Source organism: Heptranchias perlo, chromosome 24, assembly GCF_035084215.1.
Source record: "Heptranchias perlo isolate sHepPer1 chromosome 24, sHepPer1.hap1, whole genome shotgun sequence".
NCBI lineage: Eukaryota > Metazoa > Chordata > Chondrichthyes > Hexanchiformes > Hexanchidae > Heptranchias > Heptranchias perlo.
Window position 1 is genome coordinate 21,188,800 of NC_090348.1, and position 20,735 is coordinate 21,209,534.

At 40.6% G+C, this 20,735-nt stretch overlaps 1 protein-coding gene across 5 annotated transcripts in view; it reads left to right on the forward strand.

Moving 5' to 3' along the window:
* Positions 1–20,735, forward strand: part of tbc1d22a (TBC1 domain family, member 22a) — a 407,668-nt gene that overhangs the window by 232,599 nt on the left and 154,334 nt on the right. For all 5 annotated transcript variants that reach the window (XM_068004902.1, XM_068004904.1, XM_068004903.1 and 2 more), the window contains one exon: positions 5,019–5,146. In XM_068004902.1, the coding sequence (XP_067861003.1) occupies positions 5,019–5,146 (128 nt within the window). The remainder of the gene's footprint in view (positions 1–5,018; positions 5,147–20,735) is intronic.

The window sequence follows — 20,735 nt, forward strand, 5'->3', positions numbered from 1 at the left end:
CACTGTGTAAAAGAATTTCCTGATCTTGGTTCTAAATTTGCCTTTTACTCATTTGAATTAATATTATCGGTTTCTTTTTTCCACACCCTTAACAAACTTGTATACCTCTAAGATCCTTTCTCAGATGCTTCCTTTCCAGTATGAAGAGCCCAAGTTTCTCCAGTCCTTCCTCATAATTCTGGGGATCAACCTTGTGACTCCTACCTGCACTGTCTCCAGCAGTTGAATGTCACCACAACTAGCGCACATAGCTCAGGTATGGTCTGCCAAGAAGACTGTACAGTTTGATCATTACTTCGAAGTCTCTTTTAACTTCATCTGTGGCTATTTCAGCACCATTCGCTGAGTACATGTTTCACTCATTTTTCCTTACTGTGTGCAGGACTTTACACTTGTCTGCATTAAATTTCTTCTGCCACTGATCTGCCTACATCACTACACTATGGAACTTGCTCAAATTTCTGAGCAGCTTCCAGTGATTGCACTTCCCCTCCCAGTTTAGTATCAGCAAATTTGGCCACTTTGCATGGAGTTTGAGTGTCTGGGTCATTTATGTAAATGAGGAACAGTAGTGGTTCCATCACCAAGCCCTGGGGCACCCCACTCAGTATCTTAGTCCACCTCAATGGAACTCCTCTAATCGGTAATCATTCTCTTCAAGCAGTTTCTTATCCATTCCCAAGGTTTACCCTGAATCCCCAAAACTTTCATTTTGATTAACAGCCTTTCATGTGGGACTTTGGCACATCCCTTTTGTAAGTCTAAGTGCATTGTGACGTAGGACTTTCCACAGTCCACTTGGGCCATTACTTCAAAGAATTAGAGGAGGTTGGTCAAGCGGACCTTCCCCTTCTGAATCTATGTTGGCTACTGTTTACCAGGTCACTGCACAAATACTCTTCAAGTTTACTCTTGATAATGGATTCCATTATTTTACATGTGATGAAGTGAGAATAGTTGGTTTGTAGTTGCCTGGATTTGTTTTATTCCCCCTTTTATGAATATGGTCACCACATGGCCTGTTTTCAATCTACTGGTATCTCTCTAGTGACCAGTGACACACTCACCATGATTGTCAAAGCCTCACAAATTTCTCCCTAGTCTTTTTTTAAAAACAGTTCAGAATAAATACCATCCAGCCTTGGTGATTTGCTTGTTTTGAATCTTTTTTGCCTATCGCATTTATGTTGAAGTAATTGATTTCACTTTGGTTATCTCTGTTTGGGGAGAGTGTGTTGCTCAAGTCTTCTCTTGTGAATACTTGGAGGAAGTAATTATTTAGAACATTATCTTGTACTTATTCTTTGTTTTGATCCCATTTGCATCTTTTACGGTTTTCACCTTCCTTGGTGGGAATTTTTGCAACTGAAATACTGCCAAACGCCTCTCCAGATAAACAAGGCGGTCATAATTAAAATAATTATCATTACTGTAAGAAAATAACTACTAACAGAAACTCTTAACGTGCACAGACAAATAGTAAATGTGTCGGGATATTTGCTTGGTCATTTTCTAGACATTAATGGCTGCGTCAAGATCTGACGTAGCCTGCCCTCTTAAACAAAAACAAACTTCAGTTTAAAATCTTATATGCAGCTAATTATAGCCACTATTAGGGGCAAGGGTATTTAAGCAGTGGGATAGAGGAGGCTGGAGTGTGGGGAAGGGAAGGGCAAAGGAATGACAGTGGCAGGCCATGAGTTGCATTGCAGAGGATAGAGCTCATTAGGGAACTGCTGTCTTTACAACACTGTTCCATACTTTCAGAAGCCAGAAACACACTGTCAAATTAAATATAGGGACTCTTGCAAAACAAAGATTAATTTCAGGCACATAAAACATCAGGTATGCATGCCATTATTACTTGCAAATTGCAGTCAACAGTAATGAATGCAGTTGACGGTACATTTTTATAGAGAGTTGCAGTCCTCTGGAGAAATAACAGCTTTGGAAACCCACATTTGTATGGGTCCTGCAAGCTGTCATCAGGTTCCACTTAAATCTAAACATGCACATGCAAAACTGGATTTTTATCAATCATGAGTTTCTGATGATTAATAAAAATTTGAAGTCACTGCAACAGAAAGGTATACAAGGGATAATGGAATGCTAAAATCATAGGTGTCCATTTGAATGCCTTTGTTTTAAGATCTCAAACAGAAAAATGCCTCAAATGTGGCTAATTGGTCATATGGAATTTTCTAATTCTATTACTGGCCTTTTATTAACTGACAGTTTGATGCTGTATATGGTACACTGAATTTAATGCAGATCCAGTGCTCTAATCCAACATGGGTGCGGAATTCCAGTCTTAGCAGTTTTTTTTTCACCAAAGTTCTGTACATTTTTCAGCCTGAAATTCCAGCAATATTTTGTTTTTGTGTCCTGGTTGTGACTCGTGGGCTGATGATCATTGAGAACTGAATTGAAGCTGCCGAAACTCACTTCAGCAGAGGCTCTTGAGAGTTCTCAAAGAGAGGGGACTTCCCTCCTGACTGTGGGTTAATTTCAGAATTTCATTCAGAAGTGGATGACTATGTAATTTCAGAAGTGGATGACTTTGTAACCCATTGTACGCTTAATGCTGTAATAAAATGCTTCAATTTACTTCAAGAAAGGTGAGAGAAAGAAACCAGGAAATTATAGACCTGTTAATCTAACATCTGTTGTGGGGAAGTTATTGGAATCTATAATTAAGGACCGAGTGATTGAGCACTTGGAGAAATTTGAGCTGATTAGAGAGAGCCAACATGGATTTGTAACGGGTATGTCATGTCCAACAAACCTAATTGAATTTTTTAAGGAAGTGACTAAAGTAGTAGATGGGAAGGTCAATGGATATAGTTTATATGAATTTCCAGAAGGCAGTCAATAAGGTTCCACATAAGAGACTGTTAGCTAAAATTAAATCTCATGGAATTGAAGGCAAATTATTGACCTGGTTAAGAGATTGGTTAGGTGGTAGAAGACAGAGTAGTGACAATGGGTATGTACTCTAATTGGAAGGAGGTGACTAGTGGCGCGTCACAAGGATCCATGCTGGGGCCTCAACCATTCACTATATTTATTAATGACTTAGATAACACAATAGAGAGTCATCTACCCAGTCTACCGATGACACAAAGATTGGTGGCATAGTAAATAATGTAGACGGGAGCATAACATTACAAAGAAACATTGATAGATTAAGTGAGTGGGCAAAACTGTGACAGATGGATTTCAATGCAGTTAAGTGTGAGGATATCCATTTTGGACCAAGAAAGGATAGATCCGAGTACTTTTTAAGTGCTGAAAAGGTAGGGACAGTGGAGTCCAAAGAGATTTAGGGGTCTATGTACACAGATCACTAAAATGTAGTACAAAAAAATAATCAAAAAGGCTAATGGAATGTTAGCCTTTATAACTAGAGGGCTAGAATATAAAGGGGAGGAAGTTTTGCTACAGCTATACAACGCCCTGGTTAGACCACATCTGGAATACTGTACAGTTCTGGGAACTGCACCTTAGAAAGAACATAGTGGCCTTGAAAGGAGTGCAGTACAGCTTCACCAGAATATTACCAGGGCTCCAAGAGTTAAATTATGAGGAGAGATTCATACATTAGGCTTGTATTCCCTGGAATATAGAAGGTTAAGGGATGATTTGATTAAGGTTTTTTAGGATTTTGAAAGGAATTGATACGATAGAGAGGAACTTTTTCTGCTGGTTGGGGGAGTCCAGAACAAGGGGATATAACCTTAAAATCAGCAAGGCCATTCAGGAGAGAAGTTAGGAAACACTTCTTCACACAGGATGGTAGAAATGTGGAACTCTCTCCCAGTAGCTGCTAGCTTAACTAATAATTTTAAATCTGAGCTTGGTAGATTTTTGCTAGCCAAGGCGGGTGGATGGAGTTCGGAGAGATCAGCCATGATCTCATTGAATGGCGGAACAGCCTCGAGGGGCTGAATGGCCTACTCCTGTTCCTAACAAAACCTGATATGAAGAAATAAATATAATTTTGCTTTTTCTTTACCCAGATAGAACCAATTGTTGCTTTTATATTTCCTGCTTACCTATAGCTTTGAAAAATCATGATTTGTATTGCATTGATTGTTAGATGATATCTCTCTGGCACAGTCCAGAGAATAAGGTTGCCCATGGAGGTGGTTTTCATGTGACCTCAGTCCTTTCATACTTTGCTACAATTCTTACTGAGGTGATGGGAACTTTTGTGACAGAATGCAAGGATTCTGCATTGCTATTGCATTTGGAAGTAACTATGGACCTGTGGGGGATTTAGCAAAAAAAAAACTAAATGCACCATTCCAAAAACCTACTTAGCCAATGTGTGGATTTGATATGTAACCACAAGCTGGAAATATTTGGCTATGCTTTCATAAGTACATGATTTAATTCTTCAGTAATTAATTGTAGGTCATAGAACCAAAATAAGTCAGTGAGTAATTCTCTTCCCCTGATGGCTTATTGCATAATGGCAATGGCCAATGTATTTGAGCCATACAGACCAGTAGGTATTTTGTTTGATCCCCTTTCTGTGATGAATGAGCTCAATGTAGCTGGGAGACGACATCTGGCCTAAGTGCCCATGGGCTTAGGAGGGGGAAAATTAATCTGGGTTCTTGCTGTTGATCACTGTCCAGGGACTGTTAATGGAAACTGAGCATGTGTATATTGCATGAGAATAAGATGAGATGGATGTGATGCCTTTTATGGTGAAAGACCCTGCTGACACTCAGCCTGGACTCTGAGATGATAAATGGCTATTTGGATAAGGTACCAGAGGATTGTTGCTATCCATGGAATACTACAGCAGGAGTGAGGAAAGGAGAAAATTGGAGAAAAAACACCCAATTACCAAAAAAAAATCTCTTGTGTTGCTTGTTTAGAATATGGAGATTAGCACAAAATACTTTTATTGTTCAAAATGTGTTTTATCAAATCATTTAACATAGTTTATGTAGTTTCAGATTAATTTTTGGTGTGTAGCATAAAAAGTTAACTTTTTTCCCTTACAGAACAAATACATCAACACTTACAACAGTCAGAAGTTGAATACCTGCAGTTTTCTTTTCGATGGATGAATAACCTGCTGATGAGGGAGCTTCCCCTGCGGTGTACCATCAGGCTATGGGACACATATCAGGTGAGTGCATATGTCCTTCTGGCAGAATTAATTGCACACTCTTGTGAAAGCCTGCTGACACAGATGCAAGTCCTTGAAATGCATTAACTCTACTAAGTATGCCACTTTAGAATACTTGTCCATGGTTGACTATATCACATCTCTCTTTTTGATACTGATGAAAACACTGACGTGGAATTGGAAAAACATTTAAATGTTGTTCACCATAAGGAACATGAAGAGAGAGATTAACTCTTTCAGGCCAGTTATACTTAAAATTTTGTGTCAATACAAAGCATTTTGATTTTGTATCAACTCAATGTGTATAGTAACTCTGGTGTGAAATTTGGCCTAATGAATGAGCAATAGCACCTTGAGGAAGTTGCTTTGCACCACTTCAGAGCAAATATGTAGGCAAATTTCTGAGCAGTGCAAAAACAATAGGGCAGCAATAGTAGGGGATTTCAACTACCCTAATATTAACTGGGATGGAATCAGTGTAAAAGGTATAGAGGGCGCAGGATTCTTAAAATGCATTCAGGAGAACTTTTTTTAGCCAGTACGTAGTAAGCCCAACAAGAGAGGGGGCAGTTCTGGATTTAATTTTAGGGAATGAAGCTGGGCAGGTGGAAGGGGTATCAGTGGGAGAGCATTTTGGGGGTAGTGATCATAATTCAGTTAGATTAAGGACAAAGATAAACCAGGAGTAAAAGTTCTCAATTGGGGAAAGGCTAATTTTACTAAGTTGAGATGTGGTTTAGCAAAAGTAGATTGGAAACAGCTACTTGAAGGTAAATCCGTGTCAGAGCAGTGGGAGGCATTCAAGGAGGAGATAGTGAGGGTTCAGAGAAAATATGTTCCCACAAAGAAAAAGGGTGGGATTCCCAAATGTAGAGCCCCCTGGATGTCAAGGAGCATATTGGGTAGGATAAGGCAAAAAAGGGAAGCTTATGTCAGATACCGAGAGCTCAATACTGCAGAAAGCCGAGAGGAGTATAGAAAGTGCAGGTGTGAAATTAAAAAGGAAATGAGGAAAGCAAAGCAAAGAGAGGGCATGAAAAAAATACTGGCAAGTAAAATTAAGGAAAACCCAAAAATGTTTTATAAATAGATAAAGACCAAGAAGATAACTAAGGAAGGAATAGGGCCTATTATTGACCAAAAAGGTAACCTGCGTGTGGAGGTGGAAGACGTGGGTATGGTTCTTCATCAGTACTTTGCGTCTGTCTTCACAAAAGAGGTGGACGATGCAGACATTGTAGTTGAGGAGGAGTGTGAAATATTGGATGGGATAAACATAGTGAGGGGAAATATTAAGGGGTTTAGCATCCTTGAAAGTAGATAAATCGCCAGGCCCGGATGAAATGTATCCCAGGCTGTTAAGAGAAGCAAGGGAGGAAATAGCAGATGCTCTGACCATCATTTTCCAATCCTCTCTGGCTACAGGCGTGTTACTGGAGGACTGCTAATGTTGTTCCGTTGTTTCAAAAGGGAGAAAAGGATAGACCGAGGCATTTACAGGCCAGTCAGCCTAACCTTGGTGGTGAGCAAATTATTGGAAAAAATTCTGAGGGACAGTATTAATTGTCATTCAGAAAGGCATGGATTAATCAAGGACAGTCAGCATGGATTTATTAAGGGAAGGGTGTGTCTGACTAACTTGATTGAATTTTTTGAGGAAGCAACAAGGAGGGTCAATGAGGGTAGCACGTTTGATGTAGTCTACATGGATTATTGCAAGGCTTTTGACAAGGTCCCACATGGCAGACTGGTCAGAAAAGTAAAAGTCCATGGGATCCAAGGGAAAGTGGCAAATTGGATCTAGAATTGGCTCAGTGGCAGGAAGCAAAGAGCAATGGTCGATGGATGTTTTTGTGACTGGAAGGCTGTTTCCAGTGCGGTTCCGCAGGGCTTAGTACCAGGCCTCTTGCTTTTTGTGGTATATAATTAATGATTTAGACTTAAATGTAGGGGCATGGTTAAGAAGTTTGCAGATGATTCAAAAATTGGCCATCTGGTTGATAGTGAGGAAGAAAGCTGTAGACTGCAGGAAGATATCAATGGACTGGTCAGGTGGGCAGAAAAGTGGCAAATGGAATTCAATCCAGAGAAGTGTGAGTTAATGCATTGGGGAGGGCTAACAAGGCAAGGAAATACACAATAAATGGTAGGATACTGAGAAGTGTAGAGGAACAGAGGGACCTTGGAGTCCATGTTCACAGATCCCTGAAGGTAGCAGGACATGTAGATAAGGTGGTTAAGAAAGCATATGGGATACTTTCCTTTATTAGCCGAGGCATAGAATATAAGAGCAGGGAGGTTGTGCTAGAACTGTACAAAACATTAGTTGGGCCACAGCTAGAGTAATGCGTACAGTTCTGGTCACCACGTTACAGGAAAGATGTGATTGCACGAGAGAGTGTACAGGGGAGATGTATGAAGGTGTTGCCAGGACTGGAGAATTTTAGCTATGAGGAAAGATTGGATTGGCTGGGGTTGTTTTCTTTGGAACATGGGAGACTGAGGGGAGATTTCATTGAGGTGTATAAAATTATGAGGGGCCTAGATAAAGTGGATAGGAAGGACCTATTTCCCTTAGCAGAGAGGTAAATGAATAGGGGGCATAGATTTAAAGTAATTGGTAGAAGGATTAGAGGGGAGTTGAGAATTTTTTTCACCCAGAGGGTGGTGGGGGGCTGGAACTCACTGTCTGAAAGAGTTTTAGAGGCAGAAACCCTCATTGCATTTAAAAAGTACTTGGATGTGCACTTGAAGGGCAGTAACCTACAAGGCTACGGACCAAGAGCTGGATGGCTCTTTTTTGGCCAGCACAGACACGATGGGCTGAATGGCTTCTGAGCCATAAATTTCTAAGATTCAGCTTTGCTCTAACTGGTACAAGCTGAAATTTAAAAAGTTTCCAGGTGGTATTTTTTTTAATTTTTAAACTTTACAATGGCAGCAGAGAATTAACTGCCCTGTCATCATTAAAATTTAACCAGCATTTGGATACCGATAAGCAGAGCTTCACTTTTTCTGAGCAGAGAGTGATGTGAAGCTGGCAGTATAACTTGCGTTGACCAGCTCACGTCATTCTAAGCAGGTACCTCTGTCAAACCAGTTGTATAACTATCCGTTGTTACTTTATTTTGACAGAAAAGATATTGTAATTGAAAAGATAGCATTCTATAATGTGTTTCTAGACTTCCAGAAAATGTCGTTGAAGTTTTGTACGCACAGTAAACTTAGAGGTGTATAAGGAATTGGCTAAAAGAAATTAAGCATTGGGTGCTGGTTACGGGAGTGATGCCATGAGAATTGGTTTCTAAGGCCCCTCCTGCTTCCGTCTTAGTTCAGAAACACAAAGCAATGTGGTCAGTTATAGATATTTAACAGATTGGGGAGGAAGGGGTGGGCAAGTCTCTTTGAGGTAGCCAAAATATTACAGGAGGGCCCAGACAAATTTGCACATGAGCAGAATTATGGCAGACAAAATCAAATAAAGATTAGTGCAAATATAAATAACGTATCAGAAGAAAGAATGGGAGACTTAATTAATGGTGTTGAATTACCAGGGGAGAAGCTGAAAATGACCTGGTAGTAAGAAGGGACAAAATACTAAGCAGATGGAATGTTGAGCTGATAAAAAGCAGAAAACTTCAAATTTTGTAAATCCCAAATAAAATGCTAGAAACACATAACAGGTCAGTCAGCATATGTGGGGCGAACAGCTCGCTTGACATTTCTGGCTGGGCCTTTCTTCAAAACTGTACAATGCTGAACTTTAATGCCAAATCAGTAGAGTATAAATCTGAGGCTGCAATGCTGAAACTATATGGTGCCTCAGTCAGGCTGCATTTAGAGTACTGCATTGCATTATGGTCATTAAAGCATAAGGAAAACACTTGAGCTCTGGAAACAGCATACAAGCAGATTCCTAATGTCAGAGGAGATGGAAGACTCAAAAAAAAACTAAGACCATTAGAAAATGTTGATCCAGAGTACTATTTTAAGTTAATTTAAACCATGACACATAATGGGACAAGGGATCATAGCTACAAACTGAAGGCAAGTTCAGAACTGCTGTCAGGAAGCACTACATGGAAACAGTGATCAATACCTAGAATGGTCTTTTGGGTAGGATAGTGCGGGCAAAAACTTGGGAATCATTGAAGAGTCAGTTATGTACTGTGATGGAAGGACCATAGATTTCTACAGCAGGAAGAGCTTCATGGGTTGAATGGCCTTTTCACATTTATACTTTATGAATTGTTTAATTTTCAGGGATTGTGTTTCATTCATAACTTGGTTTAACTCCAGGCGTTTAATGCTATGCACTACTTAAAAACTAAATGTATGTGCTGGAACTCCTGTCTAGCTTGTGCAGTAATGAGAAGACTTCAGTTTTGCTTTGAGCTTTGTGAGCATAAGCCCAAATGTCATTATAAGAGCTATTGATTTGGAAAGTTGTTAACAATTGTTCTTTTTTGTCTGAGAAATGTTATCACGCACACTTGTTAGTCTGTGTTCCAGTCACTAATCAAAAGATATTGCTTAATGCTGAAGTATTGATGAACTATTCTCCAAAGCAGAGAGACTGGGGAAACGCAAGAAATGACCGATTAGAAAGATGAAAAAGGCTTAACGCATATTAATAACTGAGTGCAGATTATTTTTGCAAAATGGGACTATTTAATACATACAGACGAAGAAGAAATTTTGATAAATTGTGTTAGGTTTTAAAGAAATCAATTTGACATCCTTCGGATGCTAATATACCCTCTGTTGTGCTTGATCAAATTTTGTTTAGCAGTAAGCTTTCTTGAGAATTTTTTCCAGCTGTGATCCTGCTATCTATAATAAAACCAAGGTTCTAGGTTTTATATATTGGTTAGACCACACTTGGAGTACAGTGTGCAGTTCTGGTCTCCATACTGAAAAAAGGATATTGAAGCATTGGAGAAAATGTGGAAAAGATTTACAAGGACATTACTAGAATCGAGCAGATGCAACGATGAGGAAAGATTGAGCAGCCTGGGGCTCTTTCTCTGAGAGAAGACTAAGAGGAGACCTGATAGAGGTCTTCAAAAATATGAAGGCATTCGATCGGGTGAATGCAGAGAAACTGCTTCCACTTAGGGATGAATCCAACACAATGGGGCATGAATATAAGATAGCCACTAACAGGCCAAATAAAGAATTTGAGCAATTTCCTCACACACAGATTGGTGAGAATGTGGAACTCGCTGCCATGTGGAGTGGCTGAAGCAGACATCATTGCTGCATTTAAATGGAGGATTGATGCATACATGAGGGAGAAAGTAATAAAGGGTACAGTGGCAGGGAGGGAAGAGGTAATTCGAGTGGGAGGAGGCTCGTGTGGCAAATGGAAACTAGCATAGACCAGTTGGGCTGAATGGGAGTTCCACAGCGCATCACCATGATGGCTAATGGAAAAATAGCTAAGGACATATGAAAACATGCAAAAAACTGAACAGTCAGCAGAAGATACAAACAAAAAACTATGCAAATCAATGAAATTGCTCCTAATATTTGTTTAAAATCTTATTACCAAAATGAGAAATGTACATTGTAAAGAAGGTATGTAACATAATAAAGACATTAAAAAATTACAAAATTTAAAAGTGCTGATTAATCCATAACAAGGTTTTACAGCTGAGGCTTGGAACCACTATGTCCTTGTGGATCAGTGGAAAATTGCTGAAGGTGAAAAGCCCCAGGGAAACTATTTGTAGGAGCAGTAAAAGTAGAACACTGAAACACACTTTAGGCAGGATGTCAAAGCCTTAGAGAGGGTGCAGAGGATATTTACTAGGATGGTCCCAGGAATGAGGGACTTCAGTTATGTGGAGAGACTAGAGAAACTGGAGTGGCTCTCCTTAGAGCAGAGAACGTTAAGAGGAGATTAGATAAAGGTGATCATAATCATGAACGATTTTAATAGAGTAAATAGGGAGAAACTGTTTCCAGTGGCAGAAGGGTCGGCAATCAGAACACACAGATTTAAGGTGATTGACGAAAGAACCAGAGGCGACTTGAGGAAGTTTTTTTTAACGCATTGAGTTGTTGTGATCTGGAATGTACTGTCTGAAAGGGTGGTGGAAGCAGATTCAATAGTAACTTTCCAAAGGGAATTGGATAAATACTTGAAGGGGAAAAAACTTGCAGGGCTATGGAGAGAGAGTAGGGGAGTGGGACTAATTGGATAGCCCTGCCAAAGAGCTGGCACAGGCACGATGGGCTGAATAGTGACCTTCTGTGATTCTGTTAGCAAGATCAAGCGTAAAGTTAACTTTTTCTTAGGATGCTTGCTGAAAAAACAGCCTAAATTATTACCTTGAAAGGGTTGTTTATTTCGCAAATACAGTGAGTAAAGCTGCCACACCACGAGTGCAAGGTTGGAAAATTGCCCCTTGCCTAAACATAAACAAAACATTCAGATTCTTCAAACTGTTGAGCACAAGTCGTTTTTCCGAATAATCTTAGTAATGGTAGTAGTGCTAGTATTAGTCAAAAATATTATAGACTGAAGAGAATGCAGTATCATTTTTACAGTGAGATTGTTTCTTCATGAAATTAATTTACTCAATGTTTGAACAGCTGACATGCAGTAATTTTGAAAAATCTTTTAAAAATAATATATACATCATGTAAATGCTCCAACTGATTTATTCCTTGTTGCTTATTGGAAAAAGATGAGTTTTGTTGTGCTTGTATTAATTTACTTTATTCTAAGCTATTGTAAATATGGTGATCATTTTAATACCTCATGTATCTTGAAATGAAATGCCTTTCACTTCTCCAAAAGATTCTGTCCATCATCTTGAAAAAATTGGTTCTGTCACATACATTTAGCCCCCACTTTCAGATGATTTTTCTGTCACTAACCAGGAGAAAAACACTGTTCTTTGAGTTAAGTGCTCTTATCCATCCTAATTGCAAATAAATCCTCCTGAGCTGCACCTTGTTTTTTTTCCCTCATCCCAAAGGTCCGGACTGTTGTTCATAAACATAGGAAAAAAATCCTTTTTTTTTCTGTGAGGGGGAACTTGAAAAGATAACAGTCATGGCAAGAACATCTATAAAACTTTTGCCAGGAAGTTCTGTTTTTCAGCAAAGTTTTAATTTTTCAAACTCTAATTCCTGCTGAGACATGTTTCTACTTTTGCACTTTGTGTTGGTCAATCAGGACCCAGCCTTGGGCAGATAATGTCTTGTTGGCAACTGGCTTTAAAATCTGCAGTGAATGTGGTGGATCATTTGCAGGGACAAACACGTGCTTGGTTTGTATTGCTAACCTTGCAGGATTGCCAGAACGGTGAAGTCTAGTTCAAGGTAACATCTTCTACACAGAAATAGGTCCCTCTCAACTACTAACCAAAAGAGATGTTGAATTATGTTCGACAAAAAAGCAGGTCTCCAAGTCGATGGAATGATCCAAAAACATTGCTGTGACTAGTCTATGTTCCACATCAGTCCAAAAGGCTTGGAAAATTCGACTGTATCCTTTAGAGTGCTCTCAACTTTCTCCAGTTTCAATCACAAATTAATTCAAGAACCCAAACTCCAGAGCATTAAAGTTGTAGTAGTGAAAAATGAAACCAAAATCCTTCACTGGAATCCCTACAGGGCTAAAGATATCTTAGTTGAGTAAATGTTAGTATGTGGTTTACATTTTGAAGTATAACTTTGACAGTATTCTTAGTCAGAGTTGTCTAAAATGCAAATTGTCTGCTTTATTTATTTTAATTCAACTGCTCAGCTAATTTCATGCAGATGCAAGTATGCATTGGTTATCAGGCCATAGTTACAGACAGAATATGCCAATGGAGTAAGCCATGTTGTAAGGCTCACTAAAAACGTGGAAACTGTACAGAGACATTATAAACATTAACATGTTACACTTCGATTAGGCTGACTGACTTGTTGAATTATCCTGCTGTCCTTGCATATGAACATATTTTTAGGTTTACTTTCACAGTCCTGTGAAGTATCTTATATGACTCTGTAAGATCACCTATGAGATGTCTTTTTACAAGGGTAAAGAGCCCCAGTGTATCAAGTCATTCTTGTAGCTCCTCCCACTGACATTGGGAATCAGAAAGACTGCACTCCTCTGCACTGGCCTAGATGGCCTCTTAAAGTTGTAGAGAACAGAACTGTACACAGTACTCCAGGAGCAAACTGACCAGGGCCTTGTGCAATTTCAACATGTCTTCTGCGGATTTGAGTAGCACTGATTAGGCAATTAAACCCAACATCCTATTCCGTTTGTTTATTGCTGCCTCATGCTGTTTGGATATAGTAAGCAACAAATCATTTAACACTTATGTCTCCTTTAGCTCCCTCCACCCCCTCATGGCAAGTTCCATTCCGAACATTGAGGACACATGCCTCCTATTTTATTTCCAATGTTCCCTGTTTTGCAGTTGCTCTTGCACTTTTTTACTATTGATCAGCCCAGATGCAAACCCTGTGAAACACTCTTTGTATGACCTTGACTGCCTTCTTTGAGTCCACAGTTCTCCCAGCTTGGTGTAAACTGTAAATTCAACTACTTTTTACTGCAACTGATTTCAAGTTATTTACATATATCAGGAAGAGAAGGGATCCCAGCCAAAACCTCTGATCACCCCACTCAATACCTCCCCTGTTGTGGCCTAGCTCCTCTTATGATTGATTTGTATTTGCTTTTTTCTCTTGTTACCCACTTACTGATCGATGTCTTACCCTGGATACCCACATAGCTTACTTTGTAAAGGAGCCTCTCATACAATGCTCCAATGAAGGCCGAGGGATCTTCTGACCCATGGTTTCCCATTCACCTCATATGGTGTCATCTCCTTAAAAATAAGCCTTTGAAGTTAGTCAGGCAGGATTTATACCTTAGAAGCTGCGTTGGCTGTAAGTTATTTTCAAATAGGCACTCTGCCATTTTTATCCTGATTATGGGTTCCATTAATTTTACAATTAGGTAGTGGGCCTCTCACTGCTGGGTATGGCTTTGTTGCCATTCTTGAATATGGAAACTACATTTGCTTGTTTCAGGTGTTCATCAACTCCTTCAAAATGACAGTTGGTTCTTCACAAATCTCCCTTGTCTCATTAAGTACTCTGAAATATGTATTACATATTCATGCCAAGACTTTCAGCCTATCTGGAACCTATGTTTCACATGTTTTAAGTCCTAGAGCACACAAGACCTGTTTTTGGATGTTGGATGGTGCATTGTTATTCTCCCCAGTTTAAAAAGAAACCTCCAAAAGTAGTTATTTAGCATGTTAACTGTCTCATGTTGAAGTTGTAACTTTCCTCCATGATTAACTTTTTCCTGTCTGGCTATCTGGTATTGCTGTCTAGATAATATGATAACACTTGTGAAGCTGCATTCTTGGCCCTGTGCTGTTCCTGTCTGTTCTTGTGCATTGCATGGATCCCCACGCCATTTCAAAGATGTCTGTAGCAGTTTCTGTGTTGCATGCAAACTTCCTGGGATCTGCCCTATTTTAGGTGCAGTTGTCACTCTGTAATGGCTCTCTCTGTATTGGCTCTCTATCTGGAAATAATACAAGTTATTGACTGACTTTGCTTTGTTTCTCTTGACCAATGGTTAACTTTCTCAGTTTTCCTATTACGTTTGCCGTCTTTGCCCTGCATTGGAAATATGCCTGAGAAGACTGTTTCACATCACCTCCATTTAAATGAGTTCGTCCCACATACCTGTCTTTAAGGGTCTCCGTCTACCTTCGCACAAAATCATTTACTCCTACTTTCCAATCTGAGCATTGTGATGTCTTTTTTTTTGTTAGGTGCAAACTGCTTCCAATTATTCTGCATTACTTTGTTATTGATTGTTTTTTTTATTCGTTCATGGGATGTGGGCGTCGCTGGCAAGGCCAGCATTTATTGCCCATCCCTAATTGCCCTTGAGAAGGTGGCGGTGAGCCGCCGCCTTGAACCGCTGCAGTCCGTGTGGTGAAGGTTCTCCCACAGTGCTGTTAGGAAGGGAGTGCCAGGATTTTGACCCAGCGACGACGAAGGAATGGCAATATATTTCCGAGTCGGGATGGTGTGCGACTTGGAGGGAACGTGCAGGTGGTGGTGTTCCCATGCGCCTGCTGCCCTTGTCATTCTAGGTGGTAGAGGTCGCGGGTTTGGGAGGTGCTGTCGAAGAAGCCTTGGCGAGTTGCTGCAGTGCATCCTGTGGATGGTACACACTGCAACCACTGTGCGCCGGTGGTGAAGGAAGTGAATGTTTAGGGTGGTGGATGGGGTGCCAATCAAGCGGGCTGCTTTGTCCTGGATGGTGTCGAGCTTCTTGAGTGTTGTTGGAGCTGCACTCATCCAGGCAAGTGGAAAGTATTCCATCACACCCCTGACTTGTGCCTTGCAGATGGTGGAAAGGCTTTGGGGAGTCAAGAGGTGAGTGACTTGCTGCAGAATACCCAGCCTCTGACCTGCTCTTGTAGCCACAATATTTATGTGGCTGGCCAAGTTAAGTTTCTGGTCAATGGTGACCCCCAGTATGTTGATGGTAGGGGATTCGGTGATGGTAATGCTGTTGAATGTCAAGGGGAGGTGGTTAGACTCTCTCTTGTTGCAGATGGTCATTGCCTGGCACTTAAGTGGCAAGCAACATTTGCGCCAGACATCAGCCCAAGCTTGGATGTTGTCCAGGACTTGCTGCATGCGGGCACGGACTGCTTCATTATCTGAGGGGTTGCGAATGGAACTGAACACTGTGCAGTCATCAGCAAACATCCCCATTTCTGACTCTATGATGGAGGGAAGGTCATTGATGAAGCAACTGAAGATGGTTGGGCGTAGGACACTGCCCTGAGGAACTCCTGCAGCAATGTCCTGGGGCTGAGATGATTGGCCTCCAACAACCACTACCATCTTCCTTTGTGCCAGGTATGACTCCAGCCACTGGAGAGTTTTCCCCCTGATTCCCATTGACTTCAATTTTACTCGGGCTCCTTGGTGCCACACTTGGTCAAATGCTGCCTTGATGTCGAGGGCAGTCACTCTCACCTCACCTCTGGAATTCAGCTCTTTTGTCCATGTTCGGACCAAGGCTGTAATGAGGCTTGGAGCCAAGTGGTCCTGGCGGAGCCCAAACTGAGCATCGGTGAGCAGGTTATTGGTGAGTAAGTGCCGCTCGATAGTACTGTCGACGACACCTTCCATCACTTTGCTGATGATTGAGAGTAGACTGATGCGGCAATAATTGGCCGGATTGGATTTGTCCTGCTTTTTGTGGAGAGGACATACCTGGGCAATTTTCCACATTGTCGGGTAGATGCCAGTGTTGTAGCTGTACTGGAACAGTTTGGCTAGAGGTGCGGCTAGTTCGGGAGCACAAGTTTGCAGCACTACAGCCAGGATGTTGTTGGGGTCCATAGCCTTTGTTGTATCCAGTGCACTGAGCCGTTTCTTGATATCATGTGGAGTGAATCGAATTGGCTGAAGATTGGCTTCTGTGATGATGGAGATATCGGGAGGAGGCCGAGATGGATCATCCACTCGGCACTTCTGGCTGAAGATGGTTGCAAACACTTCAGCCTTGTCTTTTGCACTCACGTGCTGGACTCTGCCATCATTGAGGATGGGGATGTTTACAGAGCCACCTCCTCCCGTTAGTTGTTTAACTGTCCACCACCATTCACGACTGGATGTGGCAGGACTGCAGAGCTTTGATCTGATCCGTTGGTTGTGGAATCGCTTAGCTCTGTCTATAGCATGTGGCTTCTGCTGTTTAGCATTCATGTATACCTGTGTTGTAGCTTCACCAGGTTGGCACCTCATTTTGAGGTACGCCTGTGCTGCTCTCGGCATGCTCTTCTACACTCCTTGTTGAACCAGGGTTGATCCTCTGGCTTGTTTGTAATGGAAGAGTGAGGAATATGCCGGGCTATGAGGTTACAGATTGTACTGGAGTACAAATCTGCTGCTGCTGATGGCCCACAGTGCCTCATGGATACCCAGTTTTGAGCTGCTAGATCTGTTCTGAATCTGTGACTGGATATAATCAGAATTTACCTAATGTCAACCATTTTAAAATCCAGTTAACATAAAGCAGAATGCACATGGCCTCTGGCAATATTGGCAGTCCAGTTCAACCCTGTTAGGTGAAATGCAAGGAAAAAATTGTCATGACATGTTGGTTGGGATGCAACATCAAGGCAAATCTTTTTTTGGATTGGCGTACTTCAAGGTCACAATGTACTGAGACTTTTCTGCTTTTATTTACTATGTTGTTGCCTGTTGAATATCATGCAAATTAGGAACCAATATTTGTCATTTTCAATGAATTTCTGATTAGGCACCATGCTTCAATGAGCCATCTGCTAATACAGAGGCTAATTACATCTGTACAAATATGAATGTCACCAAGCCAGGCCTGCCATCTTAAGCTCAGTCAATATTGGAAGATATTACTGTGTATTCCCATTCCCAAGCTGTGTCAACCCATTGGTGGGAAATTGTACAGGTCATGTTAACAATTGTATTGTTCCGGTCTTATCTTGGGCACTATAAAAGTCAAGCCAAAGGTCTACAGAGAAACATTTTAAGACACATTTTGAAAGTCAGTAACTACATTGTCTTGAATATATTTGGCTGAGCTTGATTATTTTAGTTTTTGTTTGAAATTAATCGAATGTGCTGGTTCAATGTTACAAACCTCCAAGCAGGTCCGAATTAACAAAAAATGACTCATGATTTACTGTGAACTTACATTGTTCGAAAGATGCTCTTGTATCTAAAATAAGAATGTTGAACATGTTCAGTATTTGCAAGAGTAATGTGCCATGATCTATAAATAGCTAAGAATATATTTTTATGTGCCCATTTCTTGGCTATGAAGTTTTGGTTTGTTTACTTACAATCTATCTTCAAAAAAAATATTTTCACTTCTGTGTTGCTTTAATAGGTAAAGGCAATTTCAAATGTAGTACTAACTCTTGCAAATTAGGGTGCACCTTACATAGAATCATAGAAAGGTTGCAGCATGGAAGGAGGCCTTTCGGCCCCTCAGGTCCACGCTGGCTCTATGCAAGACCAATCCAGCTCGTCCCACTCCCCTGCCCTATCCCTGTAGCCCTGCAAATTTTTTCCTTTCAAGTACTTATCCAGTTCCCTTTTGAAGGCCATGATTGACTCTGCCTCCACCACCCCCTCGGGCAGTGCATTCCAGATCCTAACCACCAAATGCAAGTATTTTTTAGATATCCTAAAGCACAGGGAACAAGAATCAATCAAACATTCCCATCTTGCGTCAGAAATTTTGGTGTATAAATTATTTCCCCCCCCGCCTTTCCACTCATGCTGGTTGAATATGAAGCAACTTCCTTAAAAACAGCTTCCTTGCTGAGGTGTTACCCCCAGTTGCTTTGGTTGTCAGGCTCAGATACTTGAGTTCACCCAGCTAAACCTCCATCATGCAAATTCAATTTAGTGTCTGCACTCAACCCCAAAGTACCCAGCCATCTGCTCCCTTACCTCAACACCTGAATCCCACCCTCTAACCTGTCCCATTCCATCTTCTCTACCTCTAGCAACTTTGCATCTCTCTTAGATCCTATATCCCTCTTCCCCCATCTATCCTCTTTCTGACCCTATATTAGTCTCCCTCCACGTTCCCTCTCAGATCCGAAATTCCATTCCAGCACCGTTCCCTCTCAGATCCTGTATCCCATTCCCTCTCAGATCCTGTATCCCATTCCCTCTCAGATCCTATATCCCATTCCAGCACCATTCCCTCAGATCCTATAGCTCTATCCTTTCTTGCATCACCAGATGTCCTTCTCTTAGTTATTATCCATCCCTCTACCACTCCTTTGGTTCTATCCATCCCTCCACCTTCTAATGAACAAAAACTGGGAGTATTACCATGGTACCACAACACAGCAAGAATCAATACCTAGGGGAATATATTTACCATTGCACTAGCACACAGCAAGAATCAATACCTGGGGGATATTTTTCTTACTCTGCGCCCCAAAAATATATATATATTTAACAGCAATGCATTTTGGATCTTTGTGTATAAAGGCAAATCAACGAGATTGATCAAAATAAAAGTTCCAACAAGACTTGCCAAGTATCTGCACCTCTGATTTCACTGAGTCCAAAACTGCAAAGGACTAACAGTATTTAAATCTTCTTCAGTGCTTAATTCAGTTTGATCTCTCTCTCTGCTGTCAGACCCCACAATCTGTCCCCCTGTGAGACAGACACTGTACAATAGACCTTGATAAATTCCAGCTCTCCAATAGATCCAATTGCACATTCTGCCAACAAGGGGCTCCCTTTTTAATTGGTGGATATTCTGGATGTGCCCTTCCCCCACACTTCTGGTCTCAGTAATCACAGCATGACAGATTAGCCTTAATGTAACGCCAGTCGACAAACAAACTTTTGTTTCTCTTCAAGATGTCCAAAGCTACCATTTTGGAATCAGTTCTCCAACCAGGTAGCCTTTTCGATCATAGAAGACTGGAGCGCAGTAGGGCTAGTCTATTGCTTTTTCAGTTCTGGGATTTGGGTCTAAGTCTGTTGGTGAGATCAAAACCTTTTCTATGACAGCCTAAAGATCCTACATGAAATGCGTTTGGGCAGTCTCAACCCAGTAACCTAATGGGTATGAATCCACAAGAACTGCCTGAAATTCAGCAGCAAGTTGGCACTGTCGCTCACAGTAACCAAAAAGATAGCTAGTGTGGAAATAAAATGTCATGCTAGTACAATGAAGTGGAGCCTTGTGAAAATGAGAATGCAGAGCAGCGAAGAAACATTTGACCTGTTATGTTTGATTTAGGGGTGCATTATAGTTCTGATGTGTGCAAAATCGTTCCCAGTACTAACACCCTCCTCTTTATGAGCACAAAAAGAGAAGAATAATAGGCATCTCATGATGCACTTGGTGTAGTGCCACAGTTAACTCCATTTTAATATTAGAGAAAAATATATACAATTTATAAAATTGCTTCAAGAAGTGGATGTTTTTAGTGGTGGAAAATGCTAAGTAATCATTCTAGTGATGCCTTGAACTTGAAAAACCTTAGATCAAAACTGAAGTAGACAGTGCCTTTAAAATATTCAAGATACAGTAATATGTCCACTTTGATAAACATGCACTACATGTAGAACACATCAGTATAGAGTAGATTTTCATCTTTTCTCAATAATCGAAAGATCGTTATTAATCCACCGAACTATAGGAATTTCTTGACTATTTACCAAAGAAAGTGCTGACTAAGAAAGTAGGGGTGGTGTAAAATTAGAATGTACCGGTAGAATAAATTGAACATTTCTGTAAAGCTATCAGGATACATGAGAATAATAAACAGTAATAAATGTGCATTTTTAAAGTTAATTTAAAACAGAGGTTGGTTTGTAGTTTTTTACTTGTGGACGAGTTTTTCTCACTTCCATCAAAAAAGATTTATTTGAGGCGATTGATTTTTGCTGATCGAGGGCAGGAACTCCAACAACTCATACTTGATTATTTAGTAAAGTGAGACTTGTCACTAATTTTTTATACTTTTTTAAATTACTATTTGCATGCTGTAATTTATTAAGGTTT